Source organism: Bombus impatiens, unplaced genomic scaffold (genome assembly GCF_000188095.3).
Source record: "Bombus impatiens unplaced genomic scaffold, BIMP_2.2 scf_0664, whole genome shotgun sequence".
Classification (NCBI taxonomy): domain Eukaryota; kingdom Metazoa; phylum Arthropoda; class Insecta; order Hymenoptera; family Apidae; genus Bombus; species Bombus impatiens.
In genome coordinates, this window is record NT_177083.1 from 516,477 (window position 1) to 537,575 (window position 21,099).

General features: G+C 36.3%; 1 protein-coding gene across 5 annotated transcripts; it reads right to left on the bottom strand.

Moving 5' to 3' along the window:
* Positions 1–1,101: 1,101 nt before the first annotated feature.
* Positions 1,102–20,909, bottom strand: LOC100740063 (ankyrin repeat domain-containing protein 17). 5 transcript variants are annotated; one of them, XM_033322732.1, is made up of 28 exons: positions 20,506–20,909; positions 16,720–17,163; positions 16,066–16,213; positions 15,639–15,919; positions 15,281–15,566; positions 14,883–15,184; positions 14,577–14,792; positions 13,881–14,504; positions 13,673–13,799; positions 13,009–13,601; positions 12,672–12,860; positions 12,366–12,576; positions 11,912–12,283; positions 11,443–11,787; positions 11,146–11,337; positions 10,704–11,069; positions 10,470–10,624; positions 9,895–10,070; positions 9,680–9,812; positions 8,754–9,496; positions 8,361–8,675; positions 8,050–8,244; positions 7,820–7,967; positions 7,516–7,723; positions 4,885–5,708; positions 3,499–4,761; positions 2,943–3,134; positions 1,102–2,575 (listed from the first exon to the last, which is right to left on the bottom strand). In XM_033322732.1, the coding sequence occupies exons 1-28, from the start codon at positions 20,746–20,748 to the stop codon at positions 2,552–2,554; spliced, it is 9,315 nt and encodes a 3,104-aa protein (XP_033178623.1). In that variant the 5' UTR covers positions 20,749–20,909; the 3' UTR covers positions 1,102–2,551. The 5 variants fall into 5 exon arrangements, with proteins under 5 accessions (XP_033178623.1, XP_003492217.1, XP_033178625.1 ...); XM_003492169.4 differs by having other exon boundaries at positions 20,545–20,908; XM_033322734.1 differs by having other exon boundaries at positions 12,366–12,546; positions 20,506–20,908.
* Between the last annotated feature and the right edge of the window lie 190 nt (positions 20,910–21,099).

Here is a 21,099-nt window from a genome sequence, read left to right on the forward strand (position 1 = left end):
AATTTTTTGTTTTAGCAGACTGACTTCAAAGGATATTATTATTATTATTATATAATAATTGATTATAAAAAATGATTTTTCCTTCTACTGCATATGGTTGAACGTAGACGAGAAGAGTCGAGTAGTGCGTTAAAAGAATGAAATGCATGTAAAATTGAATTGCAGATCGATTAACAATTGGAGAATAATGAATATATACAGCAGGCAGGGTTGATTCTAATTATTTGTTTGTTTGCTTATATTTGTTCGTTTATTCGTTTGTTTATTCATTTATTTATATATATATATATTTATTTATTTATTTTACTCATTTATTTACTTTATTGTTGTATATCATATAATAATTTTGTATCGTATATTGCAATTATCATAAATCAAATTTGAAAATAGGCTTTAAATTATTATAACAATATATCTTAGACAATAATTGAAGCGCTCCCTGGAATTAATCGAGCTGAAAGCTCTCGCAACAATTTCCACGAGCTTTTACCGAAACGGGTAGGAAATCTTACACCTGTGTATGTAGGGTACCGTTTCAATTACGATATCGTCGCTATGTATATTGAACACTTGTTGAAATCCCCGTTAAGAAAGATTTTCAAATGTTCAATCAAAATGAACATTTCTTATTATGTATTATCGAGTGTTCAGCTAGTAGAATACTTATTACTCGTACTAGTTTCAGCCGAAACAGTGGATGACGTTTACTATTTACCTTCCATTTCCTATAGTTACGTTATATGTTATAATAACCATAATATAATAATAAACATTATTACCACCACAGCAATAATAGTATTATAATAGCACTGTTGCTAGGGACGCATAAAGTTATATTTACGTGACGACGGCCCCACTGCCTGCTTAATGTAATCAACGATATTCATTCATCAGAATAAGATTCGTTATACATAATATTTAATGTAGTATCATTACAGCATACATTAACTCGTATCAGCAATTTTTGTTCGCATTGTCTCTTTTTCCTTTTATTTTTCTCTTATGTTCCTTTTTTACGTGTACGGAAGGTCTTAATTGAACGATTGATTTCGCGACGTCATGTCTGTTGTGTATTGTTTCACCCAAGTAATTAATTTACGCTTCTCATTTATACATTTTATTATCGTTCTTTCTTTCCTTTACATTTTCCCCCCTCTCTCCATATTCCTTTTTATTACATTTTAACATAAGTGTTCTCGCACGACCTTGATAATCAGCGATTGCTTACGGGCATAATGGATCGCGAGTTTCACTTTAACAAAAAATTATAACGAAAAAAAACGAAGAGGCTAAACGCGAAATGTAGCTATTATATGTATACACGTATGTATGTGTGCCGACAGTCTTGTGTAAAATTGTGTACAGAACAGGAGAACCTCTGATACGAGATCATTACCATCAATCGTACCAATGTTTTGCGGATTATATTATATGATATTTTGCTTATTCTTTTTCTTCCTTTTTGATACTCAATGACAAATATATATAGTTGTATTTGAGGGAAAATAACAAGGAAGAGAAGATTGGATAAGAGAGAGAGAGAGAGAGAAAGAGAGAGAGAGAGAGAGAGAGAGATGATATAGCGATTTAGCGAAGAGTAGTGGTAGAGAATAAAAGTAATAGGAAAAAAAGAAGAGAAAAGTAAAGTTATACCACATAGTGCTTAGAAATTGGAAACAAGTTCCCTCGTGTTTTTGTTTCTTCTATTTCGGTTGTTTCCTTTGATTCCAAAATATATAATTACCCAACCAGAGATAAAAATAACTCATTTTGATACGACAATAATAATGTTATTATTGTTATTAATATGTATCATTTAATTAACATAATATTATTCGGCTATCCCTGTGGCAAATCGAAGCCTTTATTTTCGCACGCATGTAGGACACTTGAAACGAAGCTTTTAATTCGATACACGAAATTCAAGGAACAGAAAAAGGATAGAAGGTTTTAATTCGAGATGTACTGCTACAAGTGAAGCGAAAGCTGATGTACTTATCGTATGCGCATTTGAATTTATTATGACGAATGTCTATCAAATATCGTAAAGTTTGAGTCTCGTAACTTGGACAAAGTGATCCATCCGCGGTAACGATCAGCATAGGAAGAAGATTCGTAAACTGTCCTCGATATTTCATATGTTAAAAAATTGGTTACAGAACAATCCTGGAGTACAGAAGTAGCGTGGTCGAAGTACGATCAAAAATGAATTAGAAACAAGTAACAAACATCTTTTGTTCTGTTTCAATCTCACATGACTATCTTTCCCTTTTTTCTTTCTAACATTTCCATATCGTATTTGATAATTGCTTGTATTGCATGATTATACTAGACAAATAGTAGTAAGTTGTAACGATTTACCGCCTTATCACCTAACATGACAAATAATATCGAATCTGTGTCGCAATGGATACAATTAGGATAATAATGTAATTTAAGTATCTAAAAACAATGCTTCGTATTCCAGTTACATCTATTTACTACTTCGAATTCCAGGTTTTATTTCATTTCATCCAGGTAAGAATTTCTCCCTCTTTCTGTTTTTTTCTTTTTAATGAGTCCATTTATTCCATGCCTGAAATCAAATTATTTATTCAGGATGTATGTAAAAAGAAATAATAAGAGATATGACATTAGAAGAAAAATGGAAAGTGATGGTGATGCAAATAGAGGAGGAGATTAGATTAGTACATGAAATTATTGCACAAACATAATGTTCTAAATAACGTATGACTGAACAAAGAAAACAAACGAGAATGTAATAAAAATACGAGCTCCATATGTATATAAGTACATTTGATTATCCACAATTTTAAAATATTCACGATGAGAATACGCGCATAATCGTTGACAATTTTGGTTCGAAAGAAACTTAACTTTGTAATTTGAACTCTACTTCGTCAGTTATGCTATAGCTCTTCGTAAAGTAATTTGTAACATACCGGATGTTGCTTGTCTTGAACAGTATCAGGTATTCCCCATGCTGGTGGATCCATTTTGTTTGCTTCATTCGGAGGAATTTCTGTCAATGTAGGCGTACCAAACTGTCCCGGCAATAGGGTTAATCCTGGCATCAGAGATAGAGTGGTCGCGCTTCCATTGGGAAATGGCTGCTGCTGAGTATCAACGTGACCCTGCATATAAATCAAATTGAAACTACTAAAGCTAAAGTTAAACATGCAAATTATGTACATAAATTAATATCAATATTCTTACATTATTTGTATTGTATTTTCATGGCGTATATGTATATATATATAGTCATACTATATATATATATATATATATATATACATTTTAATATATAAGTGTTATATATTATAACACTTCTGAAAGATTTTTAGCAGCAAATTAGAGGGAAGTATGATTTTAAGTGAATTGTATACTCTGTGTACGTACACGATATTCGAATAGGAAGGAAGAAGGAAGAAAAAGATAGAAGGAAGCAAAAAGAAAAGAAAGAAATAAAAGACGAGAAGCATGACATAGAGAAGTTACCTGGAATGAAGATTCCATCATGTGATGAAGTTCGGCATCGACGTTGGATATACGATTATAAGTAGCGTTAGATCGGAACATTTGGTGTCTGTCTATGCCCGGAGCCAAACTCGCCCAAGATCCAACAAGCTTTTCATTGTTCAACATCCAATTAATAGAATCTGCGTCACCACCAGGTCCCATCCCTGCCGTTGCGTAATTTTTCCAGGCTCTTTCCGTACCGATAGGTCGTGGTACTTTACGATCCTCGATCTTAAGCTGATTCATTTCTTGAGCTACCTGTGCCGGCGAAGAAGGTGATATAGCCGGTGAACCGCCATTCTCTAGGCTTGTAATCAAATCAATGCTTCCAGGTTGTGCGGATAAATTTGCCAAATGATTGGAGAAACCAATTTGACCTATCATTGGATCTTGATGGGGCGGGTAATTATTGTGCGGTGGAGCAAACGGCCAACGAGTTTGCCCGTTAGTCGAGATTCCGGTATTGCCGGGAGTGGCTCGAGATGGTGCCTGATATTTTCCTAAAGGAAAATTTCCAAGCATTGCCAAGTTATTAGACTGGATCGCGGACGGAGGAGGCGGCGGTACAGTGGCGAACATGTTTGGATGCATTCCCGCTGCCGCCGAACCCGCGTTAAACATTGTCACTTGAGGTTTGCTATTTAAATGTAACGAGCTAGAAAAGTCAGGCGCTCTGGGGTTTAATCTGGACATACTGACTGTAGTGTTCACCGAAGCAGATGGCGCTATTGTTTGTGCGAAATTCTGCATATGCGGGTGGAAAGGTAAAAGCGGATGACCTTGCCCTTCGTTTGGTACCATCTTTAATAAACTTGAATTCACGTTTGGATGCTCATAGCCAATGTTGTTTCCTTTAAATAAACCTACGTCCAACGTCGGTTGTGATGTAGAGGCAATCACGTGTGGTTGATGGGTTGTCGCATTGCGAGTTCCTGTCAATTCCCCTTGAAACACTGGTCTACTAAACTGAGCTCCCATAGCTGCCCCCATTTCTATATTTTGCTGAGGAATTACCGGCCGTGCTACAGCCAAACTACCTGGTGGTTTGCTTGAAAGAGGATGTTCATTGTAATTTCCGGATGACTGAAATTGCGGTGGTTGAATAGGATTATGGCCGGTATTCGATGATACACCTCCGCTTCCTATGCTAGTGGCGCTCGTATTAGTTGTATTGTTTGATTTACTTGAAACGGGGGAGCACATAGCTGTCCCTCGATATCCAGGAGCTTTTGAAGCATCCACCTACATGAACAAAGGAGAACATTGTTGAACTAACAACGTTCGCATTGTAGCAGTATCATGAATACACAGGGTAGCCTAGAATAACAAGTTATTGTCTGTTCTATCATTACTGCAAATACTAACCTGAGGGGGTATGCTGTCGATGAATTTAGACGAGGATGAACCCGAAATGTTAACGGACACTCCACCACCACCAGCTACAGTTGCGAAATTCATACCCTTCTGAGATTCATTTTCTCGACTACCCCACATGGATTGTTGTGTAACTTTCGTAAACGTGTCATTGAATAGGGAATATTCAAGAGGTGTATTATTCGTTTGCTGTTGTTGCTGCTGCTGCTGTTGTTGTTGCTCTTGAATTGTCGATGCAATAGGTGGTGGACTACGTGCTTGCTGTTGCTGCTGTTGCAACTGTTGTTGACATTGCGATGATATCGGAGGTGACGGACTGACTCGTATCGAGGAGTTCGAACAAGTCGAAGTGACGGTACTTTCCGAGCAGTATGCAACCACAGTGCTTGTTGCCGGTGATACTGCCACGTTCGAGCCGGGAGAGTAAGTAGACTTTCCGGAATAATGGGAGACCATAGTTGGTGGAGCAGACAAAGTAGGCAGTGGTCGGCAGTGTTTTGGCGATGTATTGACTGCAGACTGTTGAGACGAACTCTGAGCCATTGCCGCAGCTGTAGCTGATACAACAGTCACCGAATTTGCTTGCAACGATTTTTGCTTGTTTACCGTAGTATGAGTAGACTGCATGACGGTAGTAGATGTATGCGTTGAGGCAGTGATTTCGGATAACTTCGCTGCAAACGTTTGCGTAGTACTTGTCGTTACAATTTTTGTTGCTCGTCCAGCTGTCATAATTGCGCTCGTATATGACATTGTTGTCTTCGTGTTTGATGACGAAGCCATCTGGGCTGCCACAGCTTGAGCTCGTTTTTCAGCTTTATATACGCAAGCAGATACGTAGGTATTAATTTAACATTTATCAATTAAGGGGGGGTAAGGTTTTAAAATTTTTTTGCATTATTTTTATCTTTTTAATTGAATGCATAACATCTTAAGAATATTGTGTCAAAATTTCAAGTCAATTGGGGCAAAATTGACGAAGTTACGAGTATTTTTATACATGTTGGATTTTATTACTTACCCGACCCAAGCGTGCTATTGTTACTTCGCAGACGTTTTTTTCTCTATATAATACCTAATCTTACCCCCAGATCTATTTATAGTACTTAACGACTTAAGTACAAACCTCCTTATACCTGTACTGTATATTTTGTCAGTGTAGAGTAAAAAATTTAGTGTAAGAGTAGATATTCCATTTTCATTAAGTTTTGTGTTAAATTATTACTAAAATGCCTAAAAAAGTTACTAGATCTGATAGACAATCAACTGGTTCGAGATTATATCGACCTAGAAAAATTGTACCTCCGCATAAACGTAAATACGAAGGCACTTCAACAAATAGCGCGTCAGCTAAAAAAATAAAAGTGACTGTTGAAGATCAAGTTACGAAGGATCGTGAAAAATATTATAGGATAATTGATTTTTTATTAGTTTTTTTCAACAATTGTTACGCTAGTGAAGAGGTAAACCGATAAAATTCGCTTATGAACGTTTTATATCAGATTTTTTAGTGTTCAAAACTTTAAAGCGTTTTCCCCACAACTCACGTTTTCAAAGTCGGTGCCCCCAATTACTTCAAAACTACTACGCCGATCCTTTTAAAATTTTGAGGACTATTTCTGTACATAATTTGAGTTTTTCCAAATTTGTTAATTATTTTTATTTTAAAATAACAAACTAGCCGAAAATTTTCGCACAAAATCGCGTTTTTCCCTTCAAAGTGTTCCAAAAAAGTGAAAAATTGAAATTACCTGGGGAAAACTGTTACCTAACGAATGAACTTTAACTTTTTGATTTCTGATGGTCCAACACCAAGTCCTGAGGGGCACCGCAATTATACTTTTTTCCGAGACACGTCCGAATAATTGCTGCCATTGCCGTATTTTTTAATATTTCTCCGTGAAAATTTTATACAATATTCTTCGAATGTCATACTTTAATGTACTATTGGTTTTAAAAAAGAAATTTTAACTGTATCGTCAGAAAAAATTCACAAAAACATGCCTTTTTTTGTACGAATTCGAAGAATATTTTATACAATATTCTTCGAATGTCATTAATGACATGAATGAATGTCTTTAATGTACTATTGGTTTTAAAAAAGAAATTTTAACTGTGTCATCAGAAAAAATTCACAAAAACATGCCTTTTTTTGTACGAACTAACTTTACCCCCCCCCCCTTAAATGAACATTATTGTTTTGCTACGATGTTATATCGCTTTTCTGCATGTATTTTGTATATATATGAATAGATATACAATATATGCAGGGTTTATCTTGTAAAATTAACCACCACATTTCAGACATTTCCGACAATTTGCCAGAAAAATATTTTAAGTAAAAGTTGGTTAGTTTTTGTCTTGCTACACATTTGACTACTAATGAATAATAAATATATTGTGATTAAATTTTTTATTAAATTTTTATCCAAAAAATTCTTTTTAAAATTTTTTTATTTAGCGAATTGAAAACTGACTAATTTTTGTTCAAAACATTTCTTTAACAAATTATTGGAAATGCCTGAAGAATGGTTAACCTTAAAGGACACACCCTGTATATTCGTATATAGCGTAGTACACGCTAGCCGAAATTAATGTAGAGAAATTTTAATTTGTTATTACCCGCAGCCACAAGTCTGGGTGCTGTTGCGCGTGGCAAAGGCGTTGGAAATGGTCCAGCGAGTTTAATGGTTGACGACGATCGAAGTGGGATCAACTGATTAACGGTAGAAACTCCGGATGTGTAACTAGATTTATTAATTTGCGTACTACTGGAACTAGACGTTAGACTTTGAGGTTTATTTACAGGACCCAACTTTGCTTTGCTCGACTAAAATTGAAATACATGAAAGAAATTAGGGAATAAATCAGCTGTAAATTATAAAATCTTTCCAGTCTTATTGGTATAATAATTTGATGGTCTTACAGCTACAGTAGATACGGTTTTATCCCAAGAGGAAGTAGTAACAACTGTGAGTTTCGATTTTGGAAGCATTTGCAATATATCAACATCTGGATCTTTAATAAGAGCAGCGATTAATGTATGAGCCTGTTTTGTCGCATCGGACGATCCTCTGTAAATGAGGAAAATATGAAATTATCACATATATATTAATCGATCATTTTCAAGAGAAAATAAATAGTCAACCCTCATACTTAATAGTAATAATTCGTTCGCCCTGGCATTTGCTTTGTTTTTCAACTTCGATATGCGCTCCTGTTGCACCTCTAATAGCATTTATATTACTTCCCCCTCTTCCGATAACTCGACTAATAGCATTTGGTGGAACAGATACTTTCTTTGAACGGAATGGTGAATTCATAAATCTCCCAGAATCATCCGACTGTCCCCTATTTCCAAAGTTACATCAGATTTTTATTTAATAATTACACCACAACATAATAGCAATGGCAATGATTATAGCAATAAAAATGATAACATCAGCAATATAAATCATGCTTCTTACTTTCGTACAACTTCTTTCCAGCCTTCTTCACGTTTGCCTGCTTGCTTAGGACTGGTTGTGTTGTTTGACTTCGTAGAAGTATTCAACGCGTCGCCATCATACTGATTATTGTAAGTTTTCTTGCCTTTACCAGGCATATATGTTTCGTTGCCAGTTGCTTCAAAGTCTTCTCTATCGGCAGGATGCCTCGATGATTCAAATACCAGTTGACCTTTCAATTTACGTTCACCACAATTCACAGCCGAAGATCTAGAACTCATTGTAGCAGAGGTTGCGGATACGGATACTGTATTAGAAACATTGGTCATAATTCTCCTGAAAAAGTAATATCATTAGAGAGTCTAACGTTAAAAAAATTCATCAATCACTCATATCGTTATTTTTCCAACTTACTTTTCGGTCGTATTGTTCTGAGATTTTGTCGGTGTAATAGAATTTTGTGACAAAGTAGTGCCTTGCGTGACAACAGACTTTGGAGATCTTTGGGGAGACGTGTCTTTTTCATTGTTGTTTGGACTATTAGCTTTCTTTTTCTTTTTCTCCTTCTTTTTCTCTCTAGCTTTGACGTCATTACTACTACAACTGCCTTGACTATTCGCATCAATTCCGCTATCGCCTTCCTCTCTGTAAGGATCTTCCGGACTTCTGTTAACCGGTGATGGCATACTGTCCATTCTTTCACAACTGTCTCCAGTTTCGTGTTCACTATCATCTGCTCTATCGCATTCCTCGTCTCCGGATTTCTTCCCATTTTCCTCTTTATCTTCATAATTTGTTTCATTTTTCTTATATTCTTCATGTAATTTTCGTTTCTCCTCTTTTTTCTCAAGTTTCTTTTTTTTCTTTCGTTCTCTCCTGCGAGCAGCCGCGGCTTTTTTCGACTCTTCCCTCGTCTTTTCCATATCAAGTTCTTCCAATAGTATCGTTGCATTTTTATTTGCTTTTGCTGCTTGAGTTTCCTTTGCCGCACGTATAACTTTCACACATTCCTGACATTTTTCTAAGAGTTCCTTGTCACTGACAGTAGCTATATACCTCGTCATTTCTTGGTCACTTGGAAATTGAGTAACATGATTTACCATCCACTTAACAACTTTAATATGTCCTTTACGAAAAGCGGCCATCAAACAAGAAACCTGCAATTGAATAACACATACCAGCACGTATTAATATTCATACATATAATATGTAATGTAACATGTAATATATACAAACAAGTTAAAAAAGAAAGGAAAGAGGACAGATCAGAATGTACATAGTATGATTAAAAAAATTTAATTCGATTTTGTGGTACATCTAACTTTTAACTTTTCACATACCTTTCGATTGTCTTGCGAATCAATATCTGCTCCAGCATGATACAATAAATCAACAACATTCAAATGCCCTCCATTTGCCGCTAACCATAATGGACTATTTCCTTTTTTGTTCTTCACCTCCACTTGCGTCCCTCTGCGAATTTCATGTTATAAGACACTTAGATTAGGTTTACAAGACAGAATTTTCATAAAATAAGATAATAACAAAATATTACCTTGACAATAATAATTCTACAAAACGGCAGTGTCCTTTGTCAGCAGCGATGGTGAGGGCAGTGTCGCGAGATGATGGGACGGGAGTAGCATTAACATCTGCTCCCTTAGTAAGTAAAACACGTCCAACTTCTACATATCCTCCACTAGCCGCTTCCATTAACGGTGTTAAGCCGGTCTGAACAAAATTTTATAAGATTCATATTTCACAAGATTCCTATAGCATTATACATATATGTTCAACACAGTATTTCAAAGCTATATATTACCAATTCGAAATTCAAGTATTATAGAAAACAAAAGATCAATGATCTTCAAACTTTTACAATTAACTAAATTTAAACAAACTTTGAAAGCAAAAAGCAAAACTAAAATTGTACAAAATGGCAAATGACAATAGTTGATCAAATTTTTTTATACTTTGTACTATGCAAAATTTACATATTTCAATATATGTATTTTCGTCATAGATATTTCATACATCGATTGTATTAAACAAATAATTAGAAATATATAAGAAAGAGGGAGGGGAAACAAATTAAAATACACACGCGTACACATACACATTTGTTTATACCTTAGCTCGATGTTCTACGTTAGCTTTTCGATCGAGAAGAAGACTAACGACCTCATGTCTTCCTTGAAAACATGCCAAAGTTAGCGCCGTATTACGATTCGTCTCTATTTGAGCATTTATATCACTGCCCATGTCTAATAACAGCTTAACCGCCGCTATAAATGATTATAAACATATTTATAATACAAGATTTTATATTATTACAATAGTAACTTCACTTTATAATGAACGTACCAACATGACCATTCATGGCTGCAAGCATGAGTGGAGAAATACCTAATTTTGACCCAGTCCGGGAATTAATTTCAGCACCATGACTAAGAAGAAGCTTTATTATATTAACGTATCCACCAGATGCTGCAAGGCTCAAAGGTGTGTAATCAGAAACATTACGGTGTTCCTTATTAGCACCCCGATTAAGGAGAAGCTCTACCACTTCGTATCTACCACCGCTGCAGGCAAGAGACAAAGGTGTATCCTTGGTGCGCTCAGATTGAGCTTCTATATCAGCTCCATGATTCAAAAGAATTTCTACCACTTTTTGGTGACCTGCTGTTGCTGCCAATATAAGGGGAGTAAATCCCTTTTTATCTCTATGTTCTGTAAGAAATTAAAAAATTTGTAAATATTTAGTATATTTAGTATAATACTTTGATGTCGTGCTTATGATGTATACCTATGTCTGCACCGCGACTTAACAAAAGTTCAACGAGTTCTTCATGACCACCAGCACATGCCAATGTCAAAGCTGTATCGTGATTACTGTCAGTTTCGGAATCCACGTCCATACAAGAAAATGATGCAGGCGGTACTTGACTAGTAGTATAACCACCAACTGTTGGAACACCTGTTGTGTATTGACCAGCAACTAAGTAATAAAATTCAATTAAAAATTGGGTACAATTCTCTTGAACATTTGCATGATTAAAAAATTATATATTTTCTGCTTATACTAATAAGAAAAGTTTTATACCTGTTGTTGGGTCCAATTGATAATTTTGACTGGGAAAATTGGGAGTTTGCTGTTGGGTATTGGCAGTTTGTTGTTGTTGTTGTTGTTGACATGATGGTTGTTGTGACAGAAGTGGATATCGTCCCTTTTTTCCTTTACCGGTCGTTGGAGCTGTATAAACTTGTTTTTTATCTGAAGCAACAATGGTTGCAGCAGTTGTTGTTGCTGGCGCTTGGGTTTGAGTAGCTACTTGAACCTGATTAGTACTACAGGTTGTTGATTGAGCATAACCATTTGTTTGATGGGATATACTATCTATTATTCCTGTTGCTTCGCTTACAGTTGGCAAAGCTTGTGTTGGAAATGCTGATCAGAAACAAATATGTGATCACGTTGAGGGTTAATATGTGGTCACAAGTGTTTTGAATATAATGCATAAGACAGAAAGTGAAGGTGAAGGCATTTGGTTAATCATATATATAAAACTCACTTATCTGGGAGGATTGCAGTAACAATTGTGGTTGAAAATGGGTTCGAAAACCTTCCAAAAACCCGTCTTTATATGCTTGACTCTGTAGGGATTGTGGACCAGTTAACTGCAAACCTGCTGATATATCAGATTGTATTTGAACACCAGCACTAGTTACTTGAAGCGAAGGCAAAGTTGGTAACACAGGGTTGGTAAAATACTCTTGAGAAGTATAAGGGCTGGTTGTTTGTTGAACTATTTGCGTTGTTTGCAAATGTTGCTGCTGCTGCTGCTGTTGTTGTTGTTGTTGTTGTTGTTGTTGCTGTTGAGAATCCTTACCATTTGTCACTTCTAATCTTTTCAATTCAAGCTTTTCTTGATCTTCTGTTGCAACTTAATCAGAACATAATATATCATCAAATAGCTATGAACAATTGAAGAAAAAAAAGAATTCATTCTTTATTTAAATATTTACCATCGACAGTATCGTCAAAACTAATAGATCGAAAAATTTCAAAAGCATCATCCAAAGGAATATGCGTGCCATCTTCTAATTTTATAACACTTTCACTTGTACAAAGAGCCTTTGCTTTTTGAGCCGCAGCAACAAAGGGACAAGCTCCATCTCGATGTAATCTTGCTAAGTCAGGATCTGCCTGCTCCGTTAGATTTTGTTGAGTTGTTTGCTGCACGTAATTTTTATATATATATGCATACATACACAGGCGTATGTGAGCACATACGCACACACATCCTTGTGTAAGACATAAGTCATAATTACCTGATCATGAAGATGATGGGAGTGCGTTGGATGAAGATGTGACATTAATTGAGTAGGCATAAGTATATTATTTCCATTAGCAGTTACTACTCCAGTTTGTTGCTGTGATTGTGATTGCTGTTGTTGATGTTGCTGCTGCTGTTGCTGCTGCTGCTGAGCTTGCTGTTGTGGTTGTTGTTGTTGCTGTACCTAACCAGGTATAATATATACTTTGATATATAACATGCCAACATGTTGGAAGGAAAAAGGGATAAGAGAAAAACAGATGAAAAAACGAAAATAAACTGACAATAAATAAAGGAAGAAGAAACAAAGTTAAAAGTATTAAAGAACAAACCTGTACTTGATCCAATTGTAACTGCAATTGTTGGTTCAGCTGTTGCAGCTGGTGTACCTGTTGGACTTGATAAGTGTGTTGTCGTTGTTTTTGCTGGTATTGCTGTTGAAGACCAGCCATCAAGTTAGCTTGTTGTTGTTGTTGTTGCTGTTGCTGCAACTTCCCGGCCATTACACTGGACGAAGCTTTCCGGATATTTTTACCTTCTTTTTTAGAGACAGGTTTTGCTTTTGGGCGATCGCTTATAGCAGTATTCTGGCTAACATCACTACTCGCGGTAATGGGTTGGGAAACTGCCATAACAGTGGGAGGGGTGGATATACTTGGAGGACTTGGCGTAGTTGTTGAAGATGTATTTGAAGTAACCAATGGAACGGACGATGTAACAGGTATCGTCGCAAGAGAAAGAGGAGGAGATGTAGGGAAAGCGTTTGTCGTGGGAAAAGTTTCCGATATGGTTGGAGCTAAGGATAACTGAGCTTCTTGTGCAATTCGTTTTCCTCTAAGAAATGCATTATACAGTGACATTGCTTGGCTGGTGCCTTGATGACTTAATGAATTTCCGGGCATGCCACTTGTACTGCAAACTAAACCTTTCGACCGGAAATACATCGATCGTTATTAGAAGTGTTTCGAGCACAACAAAAAGAACTCAATCACATACCTGATGATAATGTATCTGGATCACTAGAATCTTCTTGCTGCTGTTGCTGTTGTTGAGTTACAACAGGATTCTTTGCACTACAGAACCAATGTCCTGGACCTTTAATTTGAAGTTCTCTCTCTACCCTCTAAAAACATTTATAAGACATGAAATACACTGAGAATATCAAAGAGAAACCTTATGCTTAAATTAATAAATGAATATTTACTTGTAATTCTTCAAAAATTTGTTGCTTATGTAGGATTTGCTCTTGTCGAGTATTCTTTCGGCTATCCGTAACATTTAATCCTGGTGTTGGCGCTGGAGCAGGGCTGAGGCTGATGTTAGGTTCTGAAAGGTTGGTAAATCCTCCACTACCCTTATCCAGAATATTGGTATCATCTTTAGTGGTTACAATTGATTCTCCTGCGGGCTGAGAACGAACTTGTTGCGCCTCAGCGGAAGTAAGACTTGTGTCTGGCATCATCGTTACGGATCGGTTTTTTCTTAGTAACGATTTTTGTGTATTGTGTTTAGGTTGAAGATTTTGCGATTGTGGTTGATCGGCAGCATGTTGCTGCTGTTGTTGGTGTGACTGTGGCTGCGTAGATGCATGTTGTTGATGGGGCACATGCTGCTGATGTGTAATATGTTGCTGTTGTTGTTGATGTGATTGTTGCTGCTGCTGCTGCTGCTGTTGCTGCTGCTGCTGCTGTTGTTGTGGGAGCAACATAGGTGTAGGTGTTGCATTATGCGGTGTACTCATCATAATACTGTGAGGGTAATCCAATAGAAGTTGAACTACACTAGTATGCCCACCCTTTGCAGCTTCTATCAACATCGTAGAATTATCCTGTAACAAAATTTTAATTTTTTATGGTGCTGTTATAAAAGAACTCGTCAACCATTATTACATGCCACATACCTTCAGTTTATGAAACGGATTAGCAGACTGAGCAAGTAAAAGTTCTACAACTGCAAGATGTCCACCAGCGCAAGCTAGCGAGAGGGGAGTGTGATCGTTATTCGTTGTTTGCCTATTAACGTCTGCACGTTTCGTTATAAGAAACTGAACTGTACAGAGATGGCCGGCTCTACATGCCTTCATCAACGGTGTTCTTCCTCCCTCTGATTCATGCTCCTATAATATATAGAAATTAGATGGCGAAAAATATAAAATAACTGTTCTGTATATATTCTTTAAAATAATTTTGATTTAAGAAGGAAGTACCAGATCAGCACCAAACTGAAGTAAGAGATCCGCAACATCGGTATGACCATTTTCACAAGCATACGTTAATGCAGTATCTCCTGTTTGAGTTTGAGCGTGGACATCTGCCGCAGATTCAAGTAAGTAACGAACGAGTTCTAAATGACCTTCCTGTGCAGCTTCCATTAGAGGAGTAGAGGCACCTAATTCAATATCAGCTCCTGCTTTAATTAGAAAATCAGCAACTTCTAGAAAGCCACCGCAACAGGCTAAGGTAAGTGCTGTTTCTTGTGTTTCTTCAGTTTGAGCATTGATGTTCGCCCCTATATATATCAAGATATATAAATTTTACTTTCCTTGGAAAAATTTCTTAAATAATTATATCTCGATTGTTGCAATGAACGAGAGTTGTGATGTACCTTGACTCAAAAGTAAAGCAACCATTTCTTCGTGACCTTCACGTGCTGCTTCCATTAATGGAGTGTAACCTTCATCATTTACTTCTTCGATATTAGCTCCTCGTTCAATCAGGAGCATAGCCAGATCAACGTGACCTCCACAAGCAGCCAAAGTTAATGGAGATTCAAAACTGTCTGTTGGCATATTCACCTGGGCACCCGAATCTAAGAGTAAACGAGCTACTTCTACATGACCATCCATCGATGCTTCCATAAGGGCAGTGTGCATTTCATCAGTTTTGTGCTCCTATAAGACAAAATGATTCAGTTTGAAATATACAATCCCATAAAGCAAACAACTACAGTGATAAACAGGTACCTGATCTGCGCCAGCTTCTAATAAGAAGCGAACCATTTCCAAATGACCTTTGTAACAGGCTAGTGTTAGCGCGGATTCTTTAAATTCATTGGAATGAGTATTAATTCCAGCGCCATGTTCTAGCAAGATCTTAGCTACTGGAACATGTCCAGCACTAGCTGCTTCCATTAAAGGTGTATGACCGTTTTCATTATGATCTTCAACATTGGCACCTGCTTCTAATAATACTCGCACTACCTCTTCGTGACCACCCGCACAGCCATACATAAGAGGTGTATTACCTAAAAGTATAGAGCCTGATTTATCTATTACTATATATAGATGTATAAAGATTTCTTTTTAAACTTTATAAACTATAGACTATAGACTATAGAACTATACCAGAGATATAAATCATAAATATGAATATTACAACTACATTCCATACCTGAAGTAGATTGAGCATTAACATCAGCTCCATGCGCAATAAGCAAGCTTACAACATCTACATGCCCTGCACTGGCAGCCTCCATTAAAGGGGTACAATCCCCCTTTATGCCACGATCCTCCACGTTTGCACTCATTGCCAAAAGTACCTGCTCATAAAAAGATTAATCAAATAAAACAAAATAACTGGAACAAATACATTTATTGCAACTCAAACACAATACAGTCAAAAACATTACATATTTCAATTTATTTTTGTACAATAGGAAATTATAAAAAGTTCTCTACAAATAGACTGAACGATATTATTGTTTGTTTTATTTATTTTTAATATTTCTCCTTAAATGATATATTGAATTAATCTTTAATATTCTTCTGCATATGTTTAGAAGAAAAAGACAAAACATAAAGATTATATTTAATATCAGCAATAATGACAACATTGTATCTGAATGTGTACATACAAACACATGTACACAGAAATTATACATAAAATATTTCAAGAAAAGCTGTTTCTCTCTTTTTCTCTTACTCACACACATTTGCACGCACATTCCCTCTCTCTGTCTTTTACATGCGCGCAAGATCGCACTAGCACACAGATACAAAATGAGCACTTATAACATAAATGAATGATCATACACAAAATTCAAACCTGAGCAAGTTCGTAATATCCAGCTGAACAGGCGAGAGAGAGCAAACTCTCTCCCTCCTCTGTAGTCTCGTGAACACTGCGTCCTTCTGTTAATAATTTTCTAACTGTACCTACGTCTCCGTCAGTACACGCCTCTACAAGAGAGCGCTTTTCGTTTTGTGTGCGTGGATTATCGCTGCGCATACGAGTCAATGCAGCTGCTGCTTCATCTAATGCACAAGAAACACTAGATGTTATGCGACGGAGCACTTCGTGATCGGGCAAGTGCTTCCCATCGCCTGATGACAACTTGCCAATACCAGCTACTTCCAGCAACGATTCTAATCGAGCCTGAGTTTCAGGATCCACAGATCTCTCTGGATCTTCAGAAGTTAACAGAAGCTTGGACGATTCTAAATGATGACCTTCGTCTAATTCAACCTGATCAATTGCAAAACACTCCACCTGTAAGTAATAAGATAAAATTTTTTCCAACAAAATCAATATACAAAAACAATTTAAACCTAGTAATTAAGATATAAAAGTAGTGTAGTAAATTTTCATTTGACATAAACGTATCATAAACTATGATGTATTAATAAATAGATAATAAATACGAAAATATATTCCAGCAAGGGTGCTTCCTTCTACTTAGGAAATTCTAGTAGAATACTATAGGTAATTATAATAACACAATTTCTTTTTATCACTATTATAAATACGTATTATGTCTAGTTTATATGTTTAGTTCATAATAAATTAACTACATAGAGAAACTATTAATTACTAAATTTGATTCAGTACTTTTATCAGGAAAGACACAAAATGATTATAGAAATTAATCTAAAGATTGCCGAGTCATATTTCCTTAATATATCTGTTTCACTCAAGTTTTATAATTGTGGCTTAAAATAAACTTGAAAGATTTTAAATTAGGTAGACCTTAGTCTGATATTTTATCAATGTAAAAAACTAACAAGTTTATATGTGGAATATGTATGATACAATTTTGCTGAGATGCAAGAACAATGGTAATTGAGGTTATTGTATAACAGAAAATCCCCTCCACTTGATGGAAATGGAAAAAGGAAATAAAGAAGAGGAAGAAAGGATGGAAGAAAAAAAGGATAAAAAATAGAGAAGAAATTGTATAGAAATATAGGAAAGAGATTCAGGCAAATTAGATGAAATGAATGAATTGTTGAGAAAGTGTTGGTCAAAGATGGAGGAAAAATGAAGAATAGAAAAGAATAGAGTAAAAGCCAGGTAATAGTAGAAATGATATAAACAAAGAAAGCAATATCGTTGCAATATGCAGAAAATTTTAGGTGAAATCAAATTGCTTTCAACCGAAAGTTTTGTCTGTAAAAAGAAAAGGATAATTTGTAGACGATCTAAATTATAGTACGTACATCTCGCGTAGAGGTCATATCCTCTTGCGCGACGAGTGGAAACCAATGAGACATAAACGCAAATCAGAATGTAGGTGAAACTATTTTATTTTCTGTATATGATTAAAACGGCTTGGCAGTGAACACAGAGACATAAGAACAATGTGCAGCCATTCCAAGAAGGAGGAAACTGACACTTCCTTGGTATACTCTTCGCGTGCGTAGTGAACGCGTCCCGTTTGTTTTATCGAAACCAAAGTAAAGAGAAAACGACGATACGAGTCGCGTATTCACTGATCTTGTAAGCACACGTCGTACTAGCCAATATAATTGTTCGTCGAAAAAAATGGTGAAAAAAAAGAACTCCGTTTAAGAACCGCTGTTGGTAGAATATAGAATAATATGGTGGCTCTGCTCTCTAGAATTTCCACGCCACGAACACGAGCGACACAGGGCAGAACCGATGAGTAGCCGGCAAGAACAGAGGTAAGGATAGAGCCGAAATCTCGTTGACAGTATAACAGAAACAGTTAAGTGTTACAGTAAGGTAAAAAATACGCCTATGGACGTATAGAGAAGGTAAAGAGACGGCCACAAGCAGACAAACAGGCTCACGACTCGCACGAATACGCGAGAAACGCGGCCGAAGAGAACTCCGCTGGGTGGCGCACAACGTAGTGCAAGCGGACGTAAAATAGCTACACACATACACTTATCTATGTACGAACAGGCACATGCGAGAGCTCGCGCGGCCCAACGTACACTACATGCAAGATTACTAGTTCAATGAAAACTCTACCTCCATATACCTCTCTGCACAATACATATTCAGACTAGTAGTCTACATGCATAAATATCTACTTGCATAAATGTATAAACATATACATGGACGTACACGTGCGTGCGCACGCGCTTGATTATGCAGTGCAGTTAACCGGACTGCTTTATTTATCATTTACACATATACCTTTGCAAAGTGCCTTCATCAGATTATACAAATAAAATAAATGTACAAATTTTTCAATCGTTTCTACCCTAGATTATAATGTAGTTCATGTATAATGTACAACTTTGTCTAATGTCTAAATCGTTTGATCGGCCTAATACTTAATAAATATCTACAAACGATCTATAAAAGATAAAGATCAATAAGGTGGACTACAATCTAAAAAGATGGCAAGTATATTTCTGATAAAATCACAAACAAGTAAAATTATTTTCCATATTACAATACACCATGACGTTTTATTAGCTATCATAACGCATATATTTTGATTATATAACATCCCTGCGTAAATTCCCATCTTGTTCTCTTTTTCCCTTTCTTCCTTTCTTCCTTTCTTCCTTTTGTCGAAAAATTTGTGGAGATTGTTTCGTAGTATTTATTAGTTTAGCGATTCTCGTACCAACGTCTCATGTTCGGAATCAAATTTAAGATTTCCAGAAAGAATCAAATGTCATCATTTCTTATTGCTTTTTCAATTTTATAAAATACCCACCGATGTTTAATTACCTATACGGTTGTACTAAATAAACTGCAAGACACCAGGCAATACAATATGATGCGATATGATGCGATACGATATGATATGATATGATATGATACGATATGATACGATATGATACGATACGATACGATACGATACAATAAGATACAATACGATACGATACAAAAGTTTTATGCTGTTTTTCATATGACGATATAGGTTATAATTCTGTTAATTTCGTTATTTTTCTTCTCGAATAGGGAGTTTCTTCTTTAAATATTATTGATTATTGAGTATAAATGGAAAAACATATGAAAATACAAAATCAAGAATAAGTACTGACGCTAGAAGAAATATGCATGTTGATCGATGATTCTTTGATACAACTAATTTTCGAACTCTTATATCATAAAAAGTGGATTATATTGGATTTGCAATAAAATTCGGAAATATCAAACAAGATTAGCAACGATTCAAATAAATTTCATGAAAAGCTGACGTGTGCGTAAGCATACAACACGTATATACGTCTATGACGTATACATATAGATAGGTATAGAAATATATAGTATAGAGGAAAAGAGAACAAGTAAGAGTAAGGATAAGGATAAAGGTAAGGATAAGGATAAGGGTAAAAGCAAGGATAAGGGCAAGGATAAGGATAAGAATAAGGATAAAGATAAGAGTAAGAGCAAAAGCAATAGCAAGAACAAGAGCAAGAGCAACAACAAGAGCAAAAGCAGGAGCGAAAGCAAAAGCAGGAGCAAGAGCAAAAGCAAGTATGTAAGAAAGGAGAACAGGAGGAAAGAAGACGGAGGAGGAGGGTGTGGAGGGGATGGTAACTGGATGGACGACAGAAGCGACAGACGAATTCGTGCGTGTGCGTGCATACGTACATGCGTGCGTTCAACCTCTGATTGTAGGAATACCTTATTCACGATGTGGCATGTTTTTTTGACTCGGTTTACCTCTGAAACACTGTCCTCTTCGCTCTCCGACGAGTCTGCCATAAAGTGCGGCTGCAATTCGGAGAAGGTTTCCGTCTCTGACTTGGTAGGGCTGGAATTCGAAGACTGGGGAGTCGACGACGTCTTTCCAATGTCGTGGTGAACGCTTGCTGATTTCTCGTGCTTCTGACTATCCGAGGTTGTTCCTTGTGCTACATTCTGCATCTTTACCTTCCAGATGAATCATATGATACTAAGGTATCGTTCCCGTGTCGCAAAACACACACAGAACACTTGCTTTTCGATAATAATCTTGAGCACGATCGCCGTCATTCACGTAAGCTAACACCCGCCATTTCTACTATGGCCGACACCGAGTCTCCCGGATGCCTCTTCGACCATCTATATCATTGCATACGATTCGATATGCCATCTCTCGTTTTCCATGGCGGGTAATTTCGATTTCTCCTTTCACAATATTCTCATATCCTCCTTTATCTTTTTTCAAATCCTAATAATTATTACCATAATGTTCATCATATATATGTATACTAATATTTTGAGTAAAAACTGTAA

What these genes read in the sequence shown, in the direction of transcription:
- LOC100740063 (XM_033322732.1), bottom strand. Translation starts at nt 20,748, where the DNA reads ATGCAGAATGTAGCACAAGGAACAACCTCGGATAGTCAGAAGCACGAG. An exon ending in TAATGCTCAATCTACTTCAG is followed by an intron (nt 15,920 to 16,065) that starts GTATGGAATGTA and finishes CTATACTTTTAG; the next exon opens with GTAATACACCTCTTATGTAT. An exon ending in GTAGAATTATTATTGTCAAG is followed by an intron (nt 9,813 to 9,894) that starts GTAATATTTTGT and finishes TGAAATTCGCAG; the next exon opens with AGGGACGCAAGTGGAGGTGA.